This window comes from Canis lupus, chromosome 19, assembly GCF_011100685.1.
Source record: "Canis lupus familiaris isolate Mischka breed German Shepherd chromosome 19, alternate assembly UU_Cfam_GSD_1.0, whole genome shotgun sequence".
NCBI classification, from domain to species: Eukaryota; Metazoa; Chordata; class Mammalia; order Carnivora; family Canidae; genus Canis; species Canis lupus.
The window spans coordinates 31,881,574-31,900,024 of NC_049240.1; the positions used below are offsets into that span (position 1 = coordinate 31,881,574).

The 18,451-nt window shown below is 41.2% G+C and overlaps 1 protein-coding gene across 15 annotated transcripts in view; it reads right to left on the bottom strand.

Moving 5' to 3' along the window:
• The window catches only part of CFAP221 (cilia and flagella associated protein 221), a 123,073-nt gene that overhangs the window by 87,777 nt on the left and 16,845 nt on the right, over positions 1 to 18,451 (bottom strand). For 12 of the 15 annotated variants that reach the window (XM_038564948.1, XM_038564942.1, XM_038564944.1 and 9 more), the window contains one exon: positions 2,882 to 2,985. In XM_038564948.1, coding sequence (XP_038420876.1) covers positions 2,882 to 2,985 — 104 coding nt within the window. Of the gene's footprint in view, positions 1 to 2,881; positions 2,986 to 5,275; positions 5,370 to 18,451 lie in introns of those variants that run through there. The other 3 variants (XM_038564951.1, XM_038564952.1, XM_038564954.1) reach the window with 2 other exon arrangements.

Genomic DNA, 18,451 nt, shown 5'->3' on the forward strand with positions numbered 1-18,451 from the left:
ATCCAGCTTAGACCAGCTTGTAAAGCCACATCAGCAATGCCATCCACATGATGCAGAACATTTAATATCATAAAGATGGGGTCTCCATTGTTAAAGAGCCCTGGCTTGTTCTCATTTGTTCGTTCATTCATTCACTTGCTTGCTCACTTACTGTCTTCCTCCTTCCCTCTCTCCCTCACTCATGCCTTCACTTGCATCACACTCTTCTGATTTTCCTCCTAGGTCTCTGTCCCAGACCCACTTCTCCTTGGTGTCCTCTGAGGGCCAGTGTGTCCAGGGCTTGGTTCTCCATCCACTCCTCTTCTCTAGCTAAACCCACGCCTTGGGCAACCTCATCTCTATCCCACAGCTGTACATTCCATCAGTACCTAGGTGACACTGAAATTTATGCCCCTATCTCACACCTCTCTCCTGTCTCCAAACTGGTATATTCAATTTAATTTCACTTAAAGGAGGAATTTAAAAGACATGCAACAAACCAATCACTGGGAACAACCAGAAAGCCTATCAGATGGATCAAAGTGCTCATGGATCACCCATTTGTCTGAATCATGTGGCTGTGCAATTTATAATCTGAGGGCTCAGAGAAACGCCTGTATGATTTTGAAGTGTTTTGTGTATAGTTGTCATCCATCTATGTTCAACACTGTATTTGTTTATTGTGTATGCAGTCTTCAGATTTTGAATTGGCTGTGTTTCAAACGCTTTTAGTAGATTAATACTCTGTATCCTGGGACATAATTCTTTGTAGAAGTACAGCTTGGCCATAAGAATCTCTAGCTTGCTTTCAAAATCTCCCTGCCTTTTCCTTGTCATTGACACCAGCTCAGTTCAGGCTCTCAAAGTCTATGTGATTTCATTCCCAACACACTGGTTTCCTGGTCTCTTGCCTGTATTCACTTCAGTCACCCCTGCACACTGCAGCTGTGCTGACCTTCCCAAACAACAGGTGGTTCCCTTCTGCCTATGGAGCTTAACAGAATTATAGACCATCAAGTGGGGCAGGATCATTTAGATGAACCTAGTCCAGTGATTGCCAAACACCACTCCAAGGAATGTCCCCATCAGGATCACTGGGGGAGGGGGGGATGCTTGTTACTGGCACAGAAAACCAGACTCATAAATCACTGGGGATGGGTTTTTTTGGCTTCATCACTGTCTTAAGTGTTCAGCATCTTGGGGTAGTGTCCAACTCTAAGCCCCATCTGCTGACTCTCCTCTGCAACACCCACCAGTCTTCACTGATGGTGAACTAGCTACTGAATAAAACATCAATTCCATATTTGGGCATCTTTGATGATGCACCAGGAGCTGCCAGGCCCAAGGCTTTTCCTTTCTACACCATAGGGATTCTTCTTACTGACACATCTGGCCTGCCTCCAGTACCTTTCTCTTCTCTACGTTCCTACAGTGACCTGATACCCTTTTACCAGGGTTTATCTGGATATGCTTAGTGTGTCTTTCAGGGACAGTCCCAGGGGGCCAGGGTAGTCTGATGGCCTAGAGTGGGCCAGGAGTCTCTTCTGTCTTGCTATCATCTCTTAAGTCGAGTCTAGACTAAGATCACAGGAGATAGCTCACTTTACCAACTTACCTCCTAGGTCAAATTCTTACAAGATCTTCAGAGTTAAGGTAAAAATTCAATTTTATTTTATGAGGCAGTACACAGACTTTGGAACCAGAATGTCCAGTTTCAAATCCTACCCCTGACACTTAACTGCTGAGTGTCCCTGGACAAGTCATTTAATCCCTTGGTGCCTCATTTCTAGGTCTATAAAATGGAAAGAATAATTATACCAATCTTACATAATTTTGGTATGGATTAAATATACATGTACTTATATAAAATGTATCTATATCTGTCACTTGGAATAGTACCTGCACATAATAGTCACTAAGTAAGGGCTACTATTATGATTCTACCAAAAGACAGTGAGAACACCAACTATAATTAAAAGTAGAAATATAATCTTGTTTAGTATAATTCTGGTAACTACTTATTCTCTCTTTTTAAAGCCTAGAAATAATAGAGCTTCTCTCTGGAAAGAGAATTGAGTCTTGCTTTTACAATATAAATAGTAAGCTAGCTATATTGTATTTCAAAAATCTCAGAATGGCTCCTGGTTCTCTAATAAATAATCTACATACATCTCATAATTTAGAAGTAATTCAAAATTTCTGCTTTGAACACTCATAGATGTACTTGGAATCAGGATATTAATGGCTACCTACCCAGACATTCAAAAACAAAACTATTTTTGTGTTCATAATAGAACACTGTAGACAGATATTTCAAGCCCAAACCCAAACATCAAGAGACAGATACTGGGAAGCAGAAATCACTTCAGATGGAGATTTTGTTTTCAAAAGTTCTGAGCGCATTAGGATCTATGCCTTTTGGGGCAGGCAAAGACAGACTGCATGCATGCAGTAAATTCATGACAGCTTCAATTATATTGAAAGTTTAGTTAGAGATAGTATTCCCATTTTATCTGAAATTGAATAAAATGGATACACCAAAAAAAAAAAATAAAATAAAAAAATAAAAAAAAAATGGATACACCAAGGATACACCAAGAGCCAAAATTAGAATAGGAATGGTTAACTTCAGATTTCAAGTTTTGGTCTTAGAAGAAATTTATCTGGACACTATTATAAATTATCTGCATGATACAAATGATCTCAAAGTGTCCTCACTCTCAAGTGTCCAATCCCAATTTACAATATGTCAGACACATCAAATTTGTTATTGTTACACATGTGAAAATATCATATTGAAATGTAGTTTACTCTCTTTAATAACTTGAGGCCTACTCTCCAAATCCTCTTTGATCTGAGAATTCTAAGGAAATTGGAAACTTGAAATCTTGACTGTCCTTACCTGATACTGGGTCAATAGTAAAGGCTTCATGAGACTGAACCAAAGTGATATGAAACTCGAAGTCTACAGGGCAGTTGCACTGCAAAGGGAGAACATATTTTTTGCTGCAAAAAAAAAAAAAAAAAAAAAGGAAAAAATTTCTTTATAACTAGTTCTTTTGATATCAAGTAATAGAGACTCAAGCTACATAAAAACAACCACAACAGGGATTACAATCAATGCAGGTATAATAATTCCTGGGTGCCACCTATCACACATGTGTCCTAGATATTAACTCTTCTGATCCCATGATCATCCCCACTTACAGACAAGGCAAATGAAGCACAAAAGAGGGTAAGTGTTGTGCCCAAGGTGACTCGGCTAGTTAGTGGCAGAACTGGGATTCAAGGCAGGTCAACTGTGCCCAGTTTCTAACACTCCAAGTACTTCTGTCCACACTGCCTCTTGTGTACTGTCAGGTTTATCCTGTGGATACTGTGAGTGACAGGGAAAGGGCTTCTCTGCCACACAATGGGCTCCAGGAAACCTAGGGAATGCTGAATGAGCAGGCTTTACACAAAGAAGCCTGAGAAGCCCCTGGCCTTTGCAGAGCTTGGACCTAGACGGTGTTAAAGAAACCACACTTCCAGTTGTATTTGACCGCAATGTACCAGAGACTCCTTGTTTGATAGGAAGGCCAACAAGCAGTAGAGGACCTGGACAGCTCCCTCTCCCAAGACAAGTCCGACTTCCAAGTGTGCTTGAAGTTGTCCCTTATGGCACTGTAGGAGTTGCTATGGCTGTGGCATTTCTCAGAGAGCCCTGAGTTTCTCCTCATGTCTTCTCCTTCTATCTAGGGGGCCAGAGTTTGCAGGATGAGTGAGGTATGGAGAAGCTGAGTTCTCTAGTTGTCACTTGGCATCCCACAGACGCAGAGCTGGGACAGGTGACCAGAACTCCTTTCAGCAGCTGGGCACTGAACTCCTCCCCTAACAGACTCAGCCCTGCCCTCCATCCCTGCCTTTCCTTCTGCCTCCTCCCTTATCTACCTCATAACTCCTGTGCCCCTGCAGTCCATCTTGCCCTCCTGCCCATGGTTGGTCCCTACCTCTTAACATTTTGATGAAAGCCTTCCTGCCAAATGCCCTTCTCCCTCTCATTTTCCAGTCCATGTGGAAGAACGTGACTGTGATTAGGTTCAGCAGAGCTGCCAGGCCAGCTAGCATGCTGCCTTCTGGGTGGTGCCCATCCCGACTTAGTCTACCTGGAAACTTCTCCTGTCAGGACACACTTCCTTACCTACCTGTCTAGTAGGAGAGTCTAAGTCCTATGAAGACAGAGCTGAGCCTACTTGCTTCTCCAGCATAACCTCAACAAAATTCCAGAGTCCTGCACAGGCCAAGTACTCAATGAATATTTGTTGGAGCAAAGTAAAATAACTCTTTTTCAGTAGTAATTCTGGGGATACGGTATAGTTTAGATGTGGTTTTAAAAATTATGCCAAGAACATTTTTATTTGGCTTTAAATTCATTATCTTTAAAAAATTTATGGACTATTCCAAATGTAAAGAAAAATATAGAGAATAATGTAATAGAGATCCCTTTACTCACTGCCAAGCTCTTGAATCTTCTGCTTTGAGCAAATCAGTGTTTTATTTTTAAGGTTTTTTTTTTTTTATTTGAGAAAGAGAGAAAAAGTGAGAAAGAGAATAAACAGAGGGGAGGGGTAGAGGGAGAAGAAGAAGCAGATTCTCTGCTAAGCAGGCAGCTGGACATGGGGCTTGATCTCAGAACCCTGAGATCATGACCTGAGCCTGTCAGAGGCTTAACCAATTGAGCCACCCAGGTGCCCCCTGTGTTTTATTTTTAAAGAAATAAAACATTACAGAACACTTGAAACTCCCTGTACACCTCTCCCCATCTTCTACTTCATCCTTCCCCAAGGGTAGGGGAAAGGATGTCTCATGCCCATGCATTTTATAACACCACAACATATGTAGGTACTCACAAAATACATAATATTGTATTATTTGTTTTCAACAATATCGCTCTAAAACTTGCTAATGCTGCTTAATGCTATCTTTCTGAGATTTATCCACAATAATCAATTTTTATCTACGACACATGAAGTATTGTTCATTCATTTTACTAGTGAAGAGTATTCTATTCCATGACTATATCATTCTTACTTACCTACTCTTTTTTTGTTTAAATATTTTATTTTTTTAATTTATTTATGATAGTCACACACACACACACACACAGAGAGAGAGAGGCAGAGACATAGGCAGAGGGAGAAGCAGGCTCCATGCACCGGGAGCCCGACGTGGGATTCGATCCCGGGTCTCCAGGATCACGCCCTGGGCCAAAGGCAGGCACCAAACCGCTGCACCACCCAGGGATCCCATTACTTACCTACTCTTGCTGAAGGGCATTTAGATTGGACTTTTCCACTATTGCAATGGCCATTCTTGTGTGTGACTCCTTATGGCTCTGTACCAGAGCTACCTTAGGTGTACCCGAGAAATGGAATTGCTGGGTATTAGTAAAGTAAAATGATCAGTTTTACTAGATATGGCCCAAATGCTCTCCAAAGCCCTTTTACCGATGTATACGTCTATTAGCAGCCTACGAGAGTGCTTGTTGCTAACTAACACAGGATTTTCAGACATTTTAACTTCTACTGACCCAATGAGGGTGAAATGGTATCTCATTTTATTTTCATATTCATTTTTCTGAGGTTGAACTTCTATTCATATGGATCCATTTGGGTTCTCTCCTTTATCAATTACCTGTACAGATCCTTTACCTATTTTTCTATGAACTTGTTCTGTTTTCTTATTATTTTGTAAATTTTAGATATTAATTTTGTCAATTATATCCAGTGATATAAATTCAAGATAAGGGTCATTATATAGAGTAATCTCTTCAGCCAACAGTGAGATGAGCCCTCCATAGGCTTTTTAACCAAGCTCATAAATCCTGTGCTCAGTCAGGCTCTCTAGAAGTACCTAGTCCATTTTAACTCACTGAGATGCTTCCTAATTCTGAAACACAGAATTAATGAATGAAGGTCATTACATTTTCAAGCCAATTTACCCTAATAGACTCTCGGGCCCCACTGAACATCAGCTATGCCACAGCACTGGGGAGATAAAACTAACAGTACAAGTTACAGATGCCCGCCAAGAAGTGAGTCTTGGGCAGTGGTCAATGTGAAGTCTAAACTGCTCAGACATGATCTCTGAAGATCAGGCCAGTAACTCTCATAGCCACCAGAGCCAGATAGCGCTTGGGTTGGTAACCCCAGTGATCTACTCAGAGCTGCCCATGGGGGTAAAGCCAGCTACTCAAGAATGTTTTTGCTAAGAGCTGAATATTTGCATTTTCCTGAACTAAAACAAAAAAAGACTACTGGGCTTTTTATATATCCCCAATTTTAAACTAATTTGAGCTCTGATAATTCCCATAGAAAAGGTGTCAAGGTGTTTGTTTAGTGATGATTACATGAAGCCAAGTTCCTGATGCAGTAACTAGTCTGGAAAAACAAACAATTCCTTAAGGGTACAGAATTCCAAGTAACCTGATTCAGAATGAGACATGGCAATGTAAATAACACAGATTTGCTTTCATTACTGCAGCTCATATTATGGAAGTTGAATAAGCATAGATGATCACCATAATCATAAATCACCATAAATCATAAATCACAGTCTAGATGAATTTGGGTCGCAAGGAATTTTGACAAATATATGGTTTGATTAGAAAATTTTCATATTTGAAAAAACCAGGATCCTGTTAGAATCTAAGAGGACTTAGAAATTCTAAACTAGGAACGCCTAGGTGGCTTAGTGGTTGAGCATCTGCCTTTGGCTCAGGGCATGATCCCGGGGTCTTGGGATTGAGTCCCACATCAGGTTGCCTACAGGGAGCCTGCTTCTCCCTCTGCCTATATCTCTGCCTCTCTCCTGTGTCTCTCATGAATAAATAAATAAATAATATTATAAAAAAGAAATTCTAAACTAAATACCCATCCTAAATACCATTAAAACTGATCCACACTGAAGAAACATGAATAAATACATATATCTTATGCCTATGGTTCCTCAGGCACAAACAGGACCCTGAGTTCTCCTAACTTTGAGGAAGCAGCCAGTTAAAATATCAAAGCAGATATAAGCAGGTACTTTTGAAGTTAACCACAATTTTTATCCCCGTTACCTTATCATTTAAACATTTTATCAGTTATGCTAAGGCTACATATAAAGTACTTTTAAATGATGTATAAAAATATACCAAGTTCTGGGCAGCTCTGGTGGCTGAGCGGTTTGGCGCCGCCTTCAGCCCAGGGCCTGATCCTGGAGATCCAGGATCGAGTCCCTGCATGGAGCCTGCTTCTCCCTCTGCCTGTGTCTCTGCCTCTCTCTCTGTGTCTCTCATGAATGAATAAATACAATCTTAAAAAAAAATATGCCAAGTTCTATAAAAGAATTATTCCCTATTTTGAATAAAATTCAACACAAACCACTTATTTTTTTTACTATCTTTAAAATTTAAACTCAATTAATTAATATAGAGTGTATTATTAGTTTCAGGAGGTAGATAGAGTTCAGTGATTCATTAGTCTTATATAACACCCATTGCTCATTACATCACATTTATTTTTTTAAATATTTTTAAAATCTCTACACCCAATGTGGGGCTCGAACATGCAATCCTGAGATCAAGAGCTGCAGATTCCACTGAATGAGCAAACCTGATGCTTCCCAACCCAAACCTTTTAAATACTATACTTACATCATAATTACATACAAGTTGTGTGCCTATTTTTTTTAAAATTTTTTAAAATTTATTTATGATAGTCACAGAGAGAGAGAGAGAGGCAGAGACACAGGCAGAGGGAGAAGCTGCACTGGGAGCCCGACGTGGGATTCGATCCCGGGTCTCCAGGATCGCGCCCTGGGCCAAAGGCAGGCGCCAAACCGCTGCGCCACCCAGGGATCCCCAAGTTGTGTGCCTATTAAAAGAGGAGAGTGTACATTTTCCTTATGGAAATTGGATATTTCAAAATAACAATATAAATTCAAATTTCTTCCTTCTTCCTTCTCTAAATAAGTACTAATAAAGGGCCAAACATCACACTGATTTCCAGTTAATTATATAACATTCATTTTTACCTTAGTCTTATTTTCATCATTTACCCTAAAATTTAACATTGTATTTGTTGAGGAAGTAATCAAGGCTTTTTTTGAGAGAAGGAATGATCTTGTGAATTTGTAGACAACATAAAATCAAATTTTCTCCCTAATTCCAAAATCTCAGTATGCAGAAAGTGGAATAAGCACCTTGCCATACATAGGATTTAACTTCTTTTTGAAGAACGAAGGTTAACTGGCAACAGCATGACAAATGCTAACTTATGACAAGATTTTGGACTCAGATGGCACAATAAATTAACCATTAGCTATGATGCCTGTATAAAATCTGAGGGTAATATCCTCAAGATAAAGAAAGGCATCCCTACAAAGACGTATGGAGAATTTAAACTATAACATTGACTATTGCTTGTCAATTTTGTAAGACTTTTTCTTTGTCAACTACTCATTGATGAAGGATCCTGAATAGATCAAAAGACATGTGTGGTAACGATGTATTGATGTCACATTCCTTCCCTTGGAGATGTACAGGAGACTCATGAAAAAATCAGATCTGGGCAAGCTTTGGGATCATACACTGTGGCAGCTTTAAAACAACTCTATAAACTCTTTCCAAACTCCTTCCATTGACAGGGGGATCCTAGGCCTTCTTGCCTGAAATCTGGGCTCTATGACTACTTAATTGCCAGAATGCCATGGAAGTGATGCTGTACTGCTTTCCTGAGACCAAGCCTAAGAAACAGGTACCTCTAGCTGCTCTTGAGATACTCACTCTGCAACATACTGACCATGTTGTAAGAAAGTTCAAGCACCTGTGGAGAGAACCAAGGCTCCCAGCCCTCAGCCCAGCTGAGTACCCAGCATGTGAGTGGAGCATCTTGCAAAGTGGAACTCTCAGCCCCCAGGTGAGCAGCCCCAACTGACTCCACATGGAGTGATGATCTTCTCCACTGAGCCTTGCCCACATTGTATACCCACAAGCAAAGCAAGTGATTGTTGTTCTTTTAAGCCACTACTTCTAGGGTGCCTGGGTGGCTTAGTCAGTTAGGCATCTGACTTCAGCTCAGGCCATGATCCCAGAAGCCTGGGATCAAGCCCCACATCAGGCTCCCTGCTCAGGGGGGAGCCTGCTTCTCCTTCTCCCTCTGCCTGCTGTTCCCCTGCTTGTGCTCTCTCTCTCTCTCTCTGTCAAATAAATAAATAAAATCTTAAAAAATAAATCACTACTTCTAGGGTGGTTCATTACAAAGCAATGGAAAATAGACACAAATGGCATTCCCTCTTTCTTGTTTCTTCTTTAGTGAATGATTACCCTCATTTCTGATTATGGTCTTAATTTGGCAATTTTAAGGTTTGTTTGTTTTTTTTTTGTATTAGCCCTTATACATACCAATCACTATACTCGTATTTTGATTAACTCTCCTAACAACTTGCTAAGTACAATTACTACGCTCATTTTATGGACAAATGAGCTGACCTATAGGCTAGTCCAAAGGCACGCACTTCATAAGAGATGAGTATAAATTAAACGAAGGACCACAGAACCTGAGCTGTTCATTGCTATGCTACATTACCTATCTGTGGGCTCTAATATCAAGGAATAGCTAATGACATACCATTGTTTGCACTGTAGTCCTCTTCTCTATTGACATTCTCTATGAAACTGAGCCCTCTGTGCTTTATTTATTGAAATTTTTAGAAGGTGTTTCCTTTAATTATCCTGTCAGCAAGAAAAGCCTAGAAAATCCCAAGACCTCTTCTCAAATGTTACAACCTCCTCTCAAGCACTGTATGCAATATAGAGTCAAAGGAAGAAATTTGAGGACTGGCTAGTTATTTTCCTTGAAGTTTTAGATGTCAATTGTTGTACCCAGAATACAATCCAAAACCAGAAAGAAATCAGATAAAGTGATTAGTTGCCTGATGAGCCAGACCCATCCCCCCACCCTCCCAAATAGGCAACGATTTGAAAAGATATAAAGAGCTGAGGGTAAATTATGTTTCAAATTTCAAAGTATGCCCTTTTATCGAAGATAATTTATGTTCTTATGAACTTTCATGTGCTGCTTATCTTATTTTCAAAGACACAATTAATCTCACCGGGATTGGAGCCTCAAACCAGAAGCAGAGTGGGCCCATGATACTTAATGATAGAGTCAAATAAAGACAAACATAAAGAAATATTCAAGTAGCAGGCATTTAATTATTTTTTATACCTGGAGAATGAACATCACCCTCATTTGAGCCTATGCCTAGGCCAATATGGGAGGCAAAGAGCAAGAAGGTGGAGAATCAGGGAGGTTTGATGTCTTTCTCTTGCTGACCTGGGCTTTGCGCTCTTTTCTTGCCTTTGGTTCAACTCTTTCCTTGACCTACTTACTTAGTCCTCCCTGTTGGTAAACCCCCCCGCCCCCCCCCCCCCACTCCCTGCCTTTACTCACGCCTCTGTAGTTTAGGAAAACTGCTCCTAAGGAGCAACCAGAATTAAATGAGGTCACTTCTGCATTTTTGGTAAAAGAAGCTAAGGCATTTCTCTAGGGGCTGTAATAGAACTGACTTCAGAAAAAGTTAGAGGTGGCCATGACGTGTTATCCACTTTTTGCAGAGATAATCTATGCCTTATTCATACTTTAAAACACACACACACACACACACACACACACACACACACACTTTAGCAAAATATGATAAAACAGGGCACCTGGGTGGCTTATTCGGTTAAGCACCTGCCTTCACCTCAGGACTTGATCCTGGGATCAAGTCCTGCATTGGGGTCCAGCTCAGCAGGGAGCCTGCTTCTCCCTCTGCCTCTCTCTCTGACTCTCATGAATAAACAAATAAAATCTTTAAAAAATATATGGTAAAACATCTATAACCTAAAGTTTACCATTTTAACTATTTTTAGGTATACAGTTTAGCACATTTGCATTGTTGTACAACTATCACTTCCATCCTTCTCCAGAGCTCTTTTCATCACACAAAACTGAAACTCTGTCCCCAGTAAACACTAACTGCCCCTTGCCCCACTCCCCAGTCCCCGGCAATTGCCATCTCTTCTATTTTCTATCTTTGAATTTGACAACTCCAAGTACCTCATATAAGTGGTTTCATACAACATAAAATAGCTTTTAAGAGTTAAACATTAACTTCACTAAAAAGTTAAAGTATTCATATAAATAATAAATACTAGAGAAAACAGCCATTACAACTCACTGGAGTTGCAGATAATGTGGAATAAGATGGGGTAAGGAGCAAAAATCAGGGGTGGCTCCTCTGAGTCAGTGCAGGGCCCCTGGCCGAGACCACAGAACACAGGGGCATCTGGCATCAGGAAGGAAGTCAAACTCAAGGGAAAGGAAGCAACTGAGCTGTGATGTGAAGGGAGATGAAAAGCCTCCTGCAGGCTGATTTCTTCTTTTATTGAGAAAAATATAGCATTTATTCAGAGAAGATAAAAAGATACACTAAAGACTACTGTTAGGCCTTTTCTTCATTTAGAATAGAGGGCACAAGAAACCGCATGCTGACTGCCTTCAAAACATACCCCCTCAGAGCTCTGTGACTTACAACGTTGGGCCTGACACAGTCGGCAGGGCACCCAGCTGCTGGCTTATGGTCTTGCGGCTTACCCATCAGCAATTATTAGAACAAAAAGCTCACTTGGAAGAGGAGTCAGAGATGAATTTTTAAAGCAAAGAAACTTAGGTGCAAATAAGTTTGGTCTTGAAATGATAGTATATAAGGATTTTTTGTGAGAAAGATGGGGCCTATTTAAGAAAAAAGAGGCAATTCAGTTGACTGGTTGCTAGTTACCCTTAAGTATTCTTACAAGCATTAGATAATCACATTCTAGAAACTGTATTCTGTTTTGTTTTTAAATTTTATTTATTTGTTTGAGATTGATTGATTGATTGATTGATTTATGTATTTGAGGGAGAGTGAACATGTGGGAAGGGACAGAGGGAGAGGGAAAGAATATCCAAGCAGACTCCCCACTGAGCATGGAACTCAACTGGGGCCTTGATCTTACGACCCCGAGTTCAGGACCTGAGCAAAAACTGAGTCAGATGGAAAAAAAATGACAATAACAACAAAAAACTGAGATGCTTAACTGAGTATGTCATCCAGGTGCCCCTCTAGAAACCATGTTAAAAGCACCTATGTGTATGCAGGTATCACAAACCTGTGGAGCACAGAAGCAGTGGTGACCAGATGTGGCTGCTCAGTGTTTGGTATGAGATTTGACAGCTGCATAAACCAAACAAGGACAAGGGGTGCCCAGAAAACACTTTCCCCTTAAGAGCGTCTCTCTAGCATTGAAAACAATCCCATGTTTGTCTTTGCTTCTTCCACAAATGTGCTTTGGGTAGATATGGAAACTCCTCGTGTTTTTTTTTTTTTTTTTTTTTTAAGATTTTATTTATATATTCATGAGAGACACACAGAGAGAGGCAGAGACATAGGCAGAGGGAGAAGCAAGTTCCCTGTGGGGAGCCTGATGAGGGACTTGACCCCAGGACTCCAGGATCATGACCTGAGCTGAAGGGAGACGCTCAACCACTGAGCCATCCAGGTGTACCCTCATGTTGTATTCTTAAATATCAGAATTAGGAACTGACCCTGAATATTTGTTGTAGAATTTAAAATGTAGAACATTTTAAAGTTCTTACAGCTTAGTCCATGACACCAGCTTGGTAGTTTCACATAAATCACAAAATATATGTGCTATGGAATTTAAGGAATCATTCCAAGAACGTATACAAAGCCTAGAGGACCCTCAGCAACAGAAATACCCCACCTTTAATTACTGTCACTGATACACACACTCATTTGCTCAAGATGCTGGCCAAACATTGGTGTCACTCTGTCCCTTAACCCCATGCAAACCAAGTGAGTAATTTTCCAAATCAGATTTGTACAAAATCAAAGGGAGAAAAGCAGAGTATTATAGTCTCCTAGGCGGGCTTTAATAAAGGTCAGTATTGCCTACCCCATTTTCAGTTTTCTATCCTTTCCATCACTTTTCCCAGGAGCCAAAAATTTAGAATTCAACATTTTGTAAGAAAAACTTTAAAAAGACATAATTCAGGCCTTCCATGGAAAGTTCCCTTTGTTGACCGTCTCAAGTTGGCAGTCACTTCTGCTGAATGAAAGGGGGATACATTTATGCCCTTTCATTATTAACATAAACCCCTATGGTATAGGGGATAATTTTCTTTTCCTGCTAAAATTCACTAAAAGAGGCTGGGTCAAGATAGTAGGTCAGCAAAGGGTTATTAAATCAAAGCAATTTTAACTATAAAATATAGTAGAATTTTTCATATAGGAGAAATTCAGGCTATTGGTAAGTGACAGTGATTTTTTTTCTCTGAATACCAATTTTGAAGCAATTTGGAAATATAAGTTCACTATTGCTCAATAAACTCAAGTAGGAACTGGAATAAAGCACAAGTGTGTCAATGACCTCAAGTCACCATTGTCAGAATATTTCCATAAATTGCTGCTGCTCCTTCAAGTCAACTTTGGCTTAGGGACATAAGAAATGAGTCCCTAGTGTAAGGAGTGTGTTTCCCTGGATGAGTCAAAAAATGTGAACTTACTCTCTTTGAGTAGGAAGGGCTTCATAAAATCCTTCTGAATATTGATGTTGTAGTCATTCTGACCCCTTCATTCTAACCCAGTTAGAGCTGGTTCATGGGCCCTTCACACAGAGGCTCTTTACTGGCACAGTTCAAAACGGGACCTGGTAGCTGTCTATGTCCATCACCCTCACTGTCGACCCTTCCCTCCCAGTGCTAGTTTGAGGATATACATCCTCTTGTGATCCACATGCTTTCAATTCTAGGCGAGTGAGAGAACTAGGTTTCATTTAGACATCTTATCCTGACCTTGACTACCACATTTTCTGAAATGAGCCATGAAGTTCGCTGCCTAAGGAAAAACATCCTTTGGTAAGTTCTTAAACTTATAATATAGAAGTTCCAGAGATAAAAACATTCTGACTTGGGAATGGTGTAGCCAAGAACCTGCTCTGCCAGTATTGTTAATGTGACCCTGTGGTTTACACAGCATCTGTAGCCCTGAGATGAACTCACAGTACCATGTGCTTTGGAGCCATAGGACTGCCTGACCCATGGCACCAACCAGGTCCAGAGTGGAAAATGGGGAAATGACAGGGAATCCAGGAGAGGACCCACGTGACTTTCATGTAAGCTTGTCTATAGCACACTAATTAACAAACAGGTTAATAGTCAGCTTTGGTGCGAGGAAGATCAGTTGATGCCCCATGGAGAGAACTGGTCAACTGACTGTGTTTGTTATAGATTTTGACCAGTTATTTGGTACCAGGTAGACACTGCTAGGGACACTACAGGGCTTGATGAATCTATACAAATCTTTTTGAAAAGATACCAAATTTCAGCACCTAATAGAAGCATGTTCTTACTTACTTGCATCTATAGGAAGGAGAAAATTAAAAAAAAAAAAGGAAGGAGAAAATTGTATTTTATCTGCAGTATAGATATGAAGTGATTATGAAATTTAATCAGCCATGGTGGTTAGACTACTTATAAAGCAGAATTTCAACCTACAAAAGGGAAAGAGAGCCAAAAGTCTTCTGCACTCTACAGTGTTTAGTTTAGAGATGTTGGACAGAAACTGGAATGCAACTCTTTGTTATTTACAGAAGCTGTCAAAATACATTTTGCCAGATCTTAAGCCACCATGGTTGTTTATAGGTAGCTGGCAAATGTCCATGTGGAATTTACTTTTAGCAAGGAAAATTTACAACCAATCCAGCCAATGAAAATGTAGTTGATGAATGTATACAAGTCTACTTCATGATCTTGTAGGAAAGGTACTGAAGGCTATTCAGTCCTCTAAGAGGCACTACCCAGACCATGGCTGCCTCTCCCCAAAGCAACATCAAAGTAAGAAAGCAGACTTGGTGTATTAAATGCAGATCCTATAACTTCTGGAAGTTTTGTCTGAATGGGTTCGGCATGCAAGGAGAAAGCACATTCTCTGAATCTATCTTCTGTTAGATTTGTTTTCCTATAACCTTTGTCTTTTCCCATAACGCACAGTAATTTTTCTTTAGTTATAGACATGGTTGCTTTCCTCTAACGTTTACAAATATAAGTGCCATTGGAACTCATACATTGCTGGTAGAAATTGTAGCATGCAGTTACTTTGTAAAGTGGTCTGGCAGTTCCTCAAAATGTTACACGTAGAGTTCTCCTATAACCTAGTGGTTCTACTTCTAGGTATATACCCAACACAAATGAACACATATCTCCAAATAAAAACATACACACAAATGTTTACAGTGGTATTATTCAAAGTAGCCAAAAGTGTGGTATATGCACAGATTGGAATATTAAATGGCAATAAAAAAGGGACGCCTGGGTGGCTCAGCGGTTGTGCGTCTGTCTGCCTTTGGCTCAGGGCGTGATCCTGGAGTCCTGGGATCAAGTCCCACATCAGGCTTCCTGCATGGAGCCTGCTTCTCCCTCTGCCCATGTCTCTGCCTCTCTCTCGTTCTGTCTCTCATGAATAAATAAATAAATAAAATATTTTTTAAATAGCAATAAAAAGGATGAAGTACTGATAGAGGCTGTAAGTTACATGAACCTAGAACATTATGCTAAGTGAAAGGGGTCAGTCACAAAAGCTCTTCTAATGTATGCTTCCACTTGTATGAAGGTCCAGGACAGGCAAGTTTATAGAGATAGAAAGTAAATTAGAGTTTGCTTGGGACTAGGAAGTTTGAAGGAGGAATGAGAAATGGGTAATGCGTTTCCTTTTGGGGTAATGAAATGTTCTAAAAATTGATTGTGGTGACGGCTGCCTATACTAAAAACCACTGAGCTGGACATGTTAAATTAGTGAATTTTATGATATGTGATTTGTATCTCAGTAAAACTTTTTTTTTTTTTTTTTTTTTTTTAAGTATAAAGGCCAAGAAAAAGAGAACCTCCTCCTGGACTTGCAGCCACACTCTCCTCCCTGCCCTGCCCCTCTGAGGACCTGCTAGTGGGCTGGCTGCTCTCCTCAGCTGGAGCACAGTCCTTGACTGGCTGTTCTGGAGCTTGCCCCTCGGCTATCAGCCCCATCACTCAGTGTTGGAAGCTTACCTTCAACTTGGCCACTGGCCTTCCCATTCCAAGCTTCTCATTGCAATTTCTCTATATATTGTCTACCTTTGCTGAAGTGTGAGCCAACCTGTCTGGGTCTCACTTGTGTGTTACTTAGGGAAAAATCTCTTTGGTGATGATGATGGTGATAGCTACCACAAATCAGTAGCTACATGCTAAGTGCTGTTTTTACTACTATTATGTATTAAAATTTTTCAAATATTGTTAACTATTGATATGTTCTATTTTAACCTGTTTAATCCTCAGAGCAATTCTACAGGTAGGTACTCTTTTTAAAAAAGATTTATTTATTTTAGAGAGAAAGGAAAAGAGAGAGTGTGCACAAGTGTAGGGGAGGGGTAGAAGGAGAGAGAGAATCTCAAGCAGATTCCATGTTGAGCACGGAACCCAAAGTGGGGCTCAATCTCATGACCCTGAGATCATAACCTGAGCCAAAATCAAGAGTCAGATGCTGAATCAACTGAGCCATGCAGGCGCCCCTACTAGGAACGTACTCTGATTTTTTTTAAGGTTACTTATTTGGTTGACCACTTCTTCCTTGTCTTCCAACAATCTAAAACTTCCCTAGAAAACCATGCTGGGCTTTAGGTTTCCCATGAGGAGGTACAAATGGAAAGGCTAAGGCTGAACAGCTATGATGGGAACAGGAACAGCCAGAAGCCAGATGGCAAGCAGCCAGGGGTCCCATCTCTGAAAGACATGGTGATGCATGGGTGAGAGTAACAAAGCAGAAGGAGCTGCTCACTGGATTTGCCCCAGGGTGGGGTGGGGTGGGGAGGAAAAATGGGTGAGATGGGACACAGAAGCCGCCAGGCAGCTGGGACAAGTGTAGGGCACAGCATGGGCAATGCATCTACTTCTGCCCACGTCCACCCCCCACAATCTGATCTCACAAGCAGCCCCTGCAGAAATGAATGGAGCCATGTTGGGGGTGTTCATGGGCACAGGGGGTAGGGCCTCATGCTGAGGCACAGGAAGAACAGGAGCCCACTGCATTCAGTACCGCTGGAGATGGTCTAATGGGCCCCCTGGAGGGGGGCGTGGAAACACTGTGATAAGAACAAAAATGAGGCCTCAGGGAGACCAGAGATCACAAATGAGGTGATTGCTTCTTCCCGTGTGTCTGGGCGGTGGCTGGGAGCAAGTCTGCCCTTTAGGGAGGAGTATTTCATCACCGGTAATATTTAGAGTTGTTGGTGCATGGTGATATTCAAAAGCAGACCGATTACTAGAAGGTTTTGTTGTCTTTAAATTTTTTTTGCAGGGGCACTTGGTGGCTCAGCAGTTGAGCATCTGTCTTTGGCTCGGGTTGTGATTTTGGGGTCCTGGGATTGAGTCCCACATCGGGCTCCCAGCATGGAGCCTTCTTCTCCCTCTGCTTTTGTCTCTGCCTCTCTCTGTGTGTCTCTCATGAATGCATAAATAAAATCCTAAAAAAAAAATTTTTTTTTCTACAGACAATGATCTCATATTATTGCTTATGTGTGGTGAGACCACTCCCGCGACCTGCCTCTTGCTGTGCCATATAGAGAAACCTCCTCCCTAGGCCCTGTCCTGTCCTGGGGAGGGAAGGCAACCCGGAGACAGCTAACCTGGTGCACTACCCAGTTACAGCACAGTCCACCAGGAGATTGTCACCTGGTACAGCTCATATCAGCTTAACTGGTTATGGAATCCACACCATCAGTCAGAAGTACAGCTTCAGAGCTAGATGAAACCAGATGGAGTACTGATGAGGGGACATCTAAGTCAAGGACCAGTTTGCTTACTGTAGGTTTCTAGTAGATGCTGTTGGCACACTCCTTCCCCAGCTGGTGTACTCATCACCCAGCTCTGGAACTGCTGTTGCTTGACCTTTCACCAGTGAAATACCCTTGGCTGGGATCTGGGCAACCCCCATCCCTATCCTTCACTCATTTGTAGGTAACACCTTAATATGTCATATGCAAGGAATCCTTGTTTCTGCTTCTAAGAAAACTGGCCTGAGGGATCCCTGGGTGGCGCAGCAGTTTGGCGCTTGCCTTTGGCCCAGGGTGCGATCCTGGAGACCCTGGATCGAATCCCACGTCGGGCTCCCGGTGCATGGAGCCTGCTTCTCCCTCTGCCTGTGTCTCTGCCTCTCTCTCTCTCTCTCTCTGTGACTATCATAAATAAATTTAAAAAAATAAAAAAAAAAAAAGAAAACTGGCCTGAGACCCTCCTGCTACATATACATATTTGCAACTAATGGCTATGTTTAAACTGTCCCAGGTGTCCTGGGGGAGTAGGGGGGTGGGGAT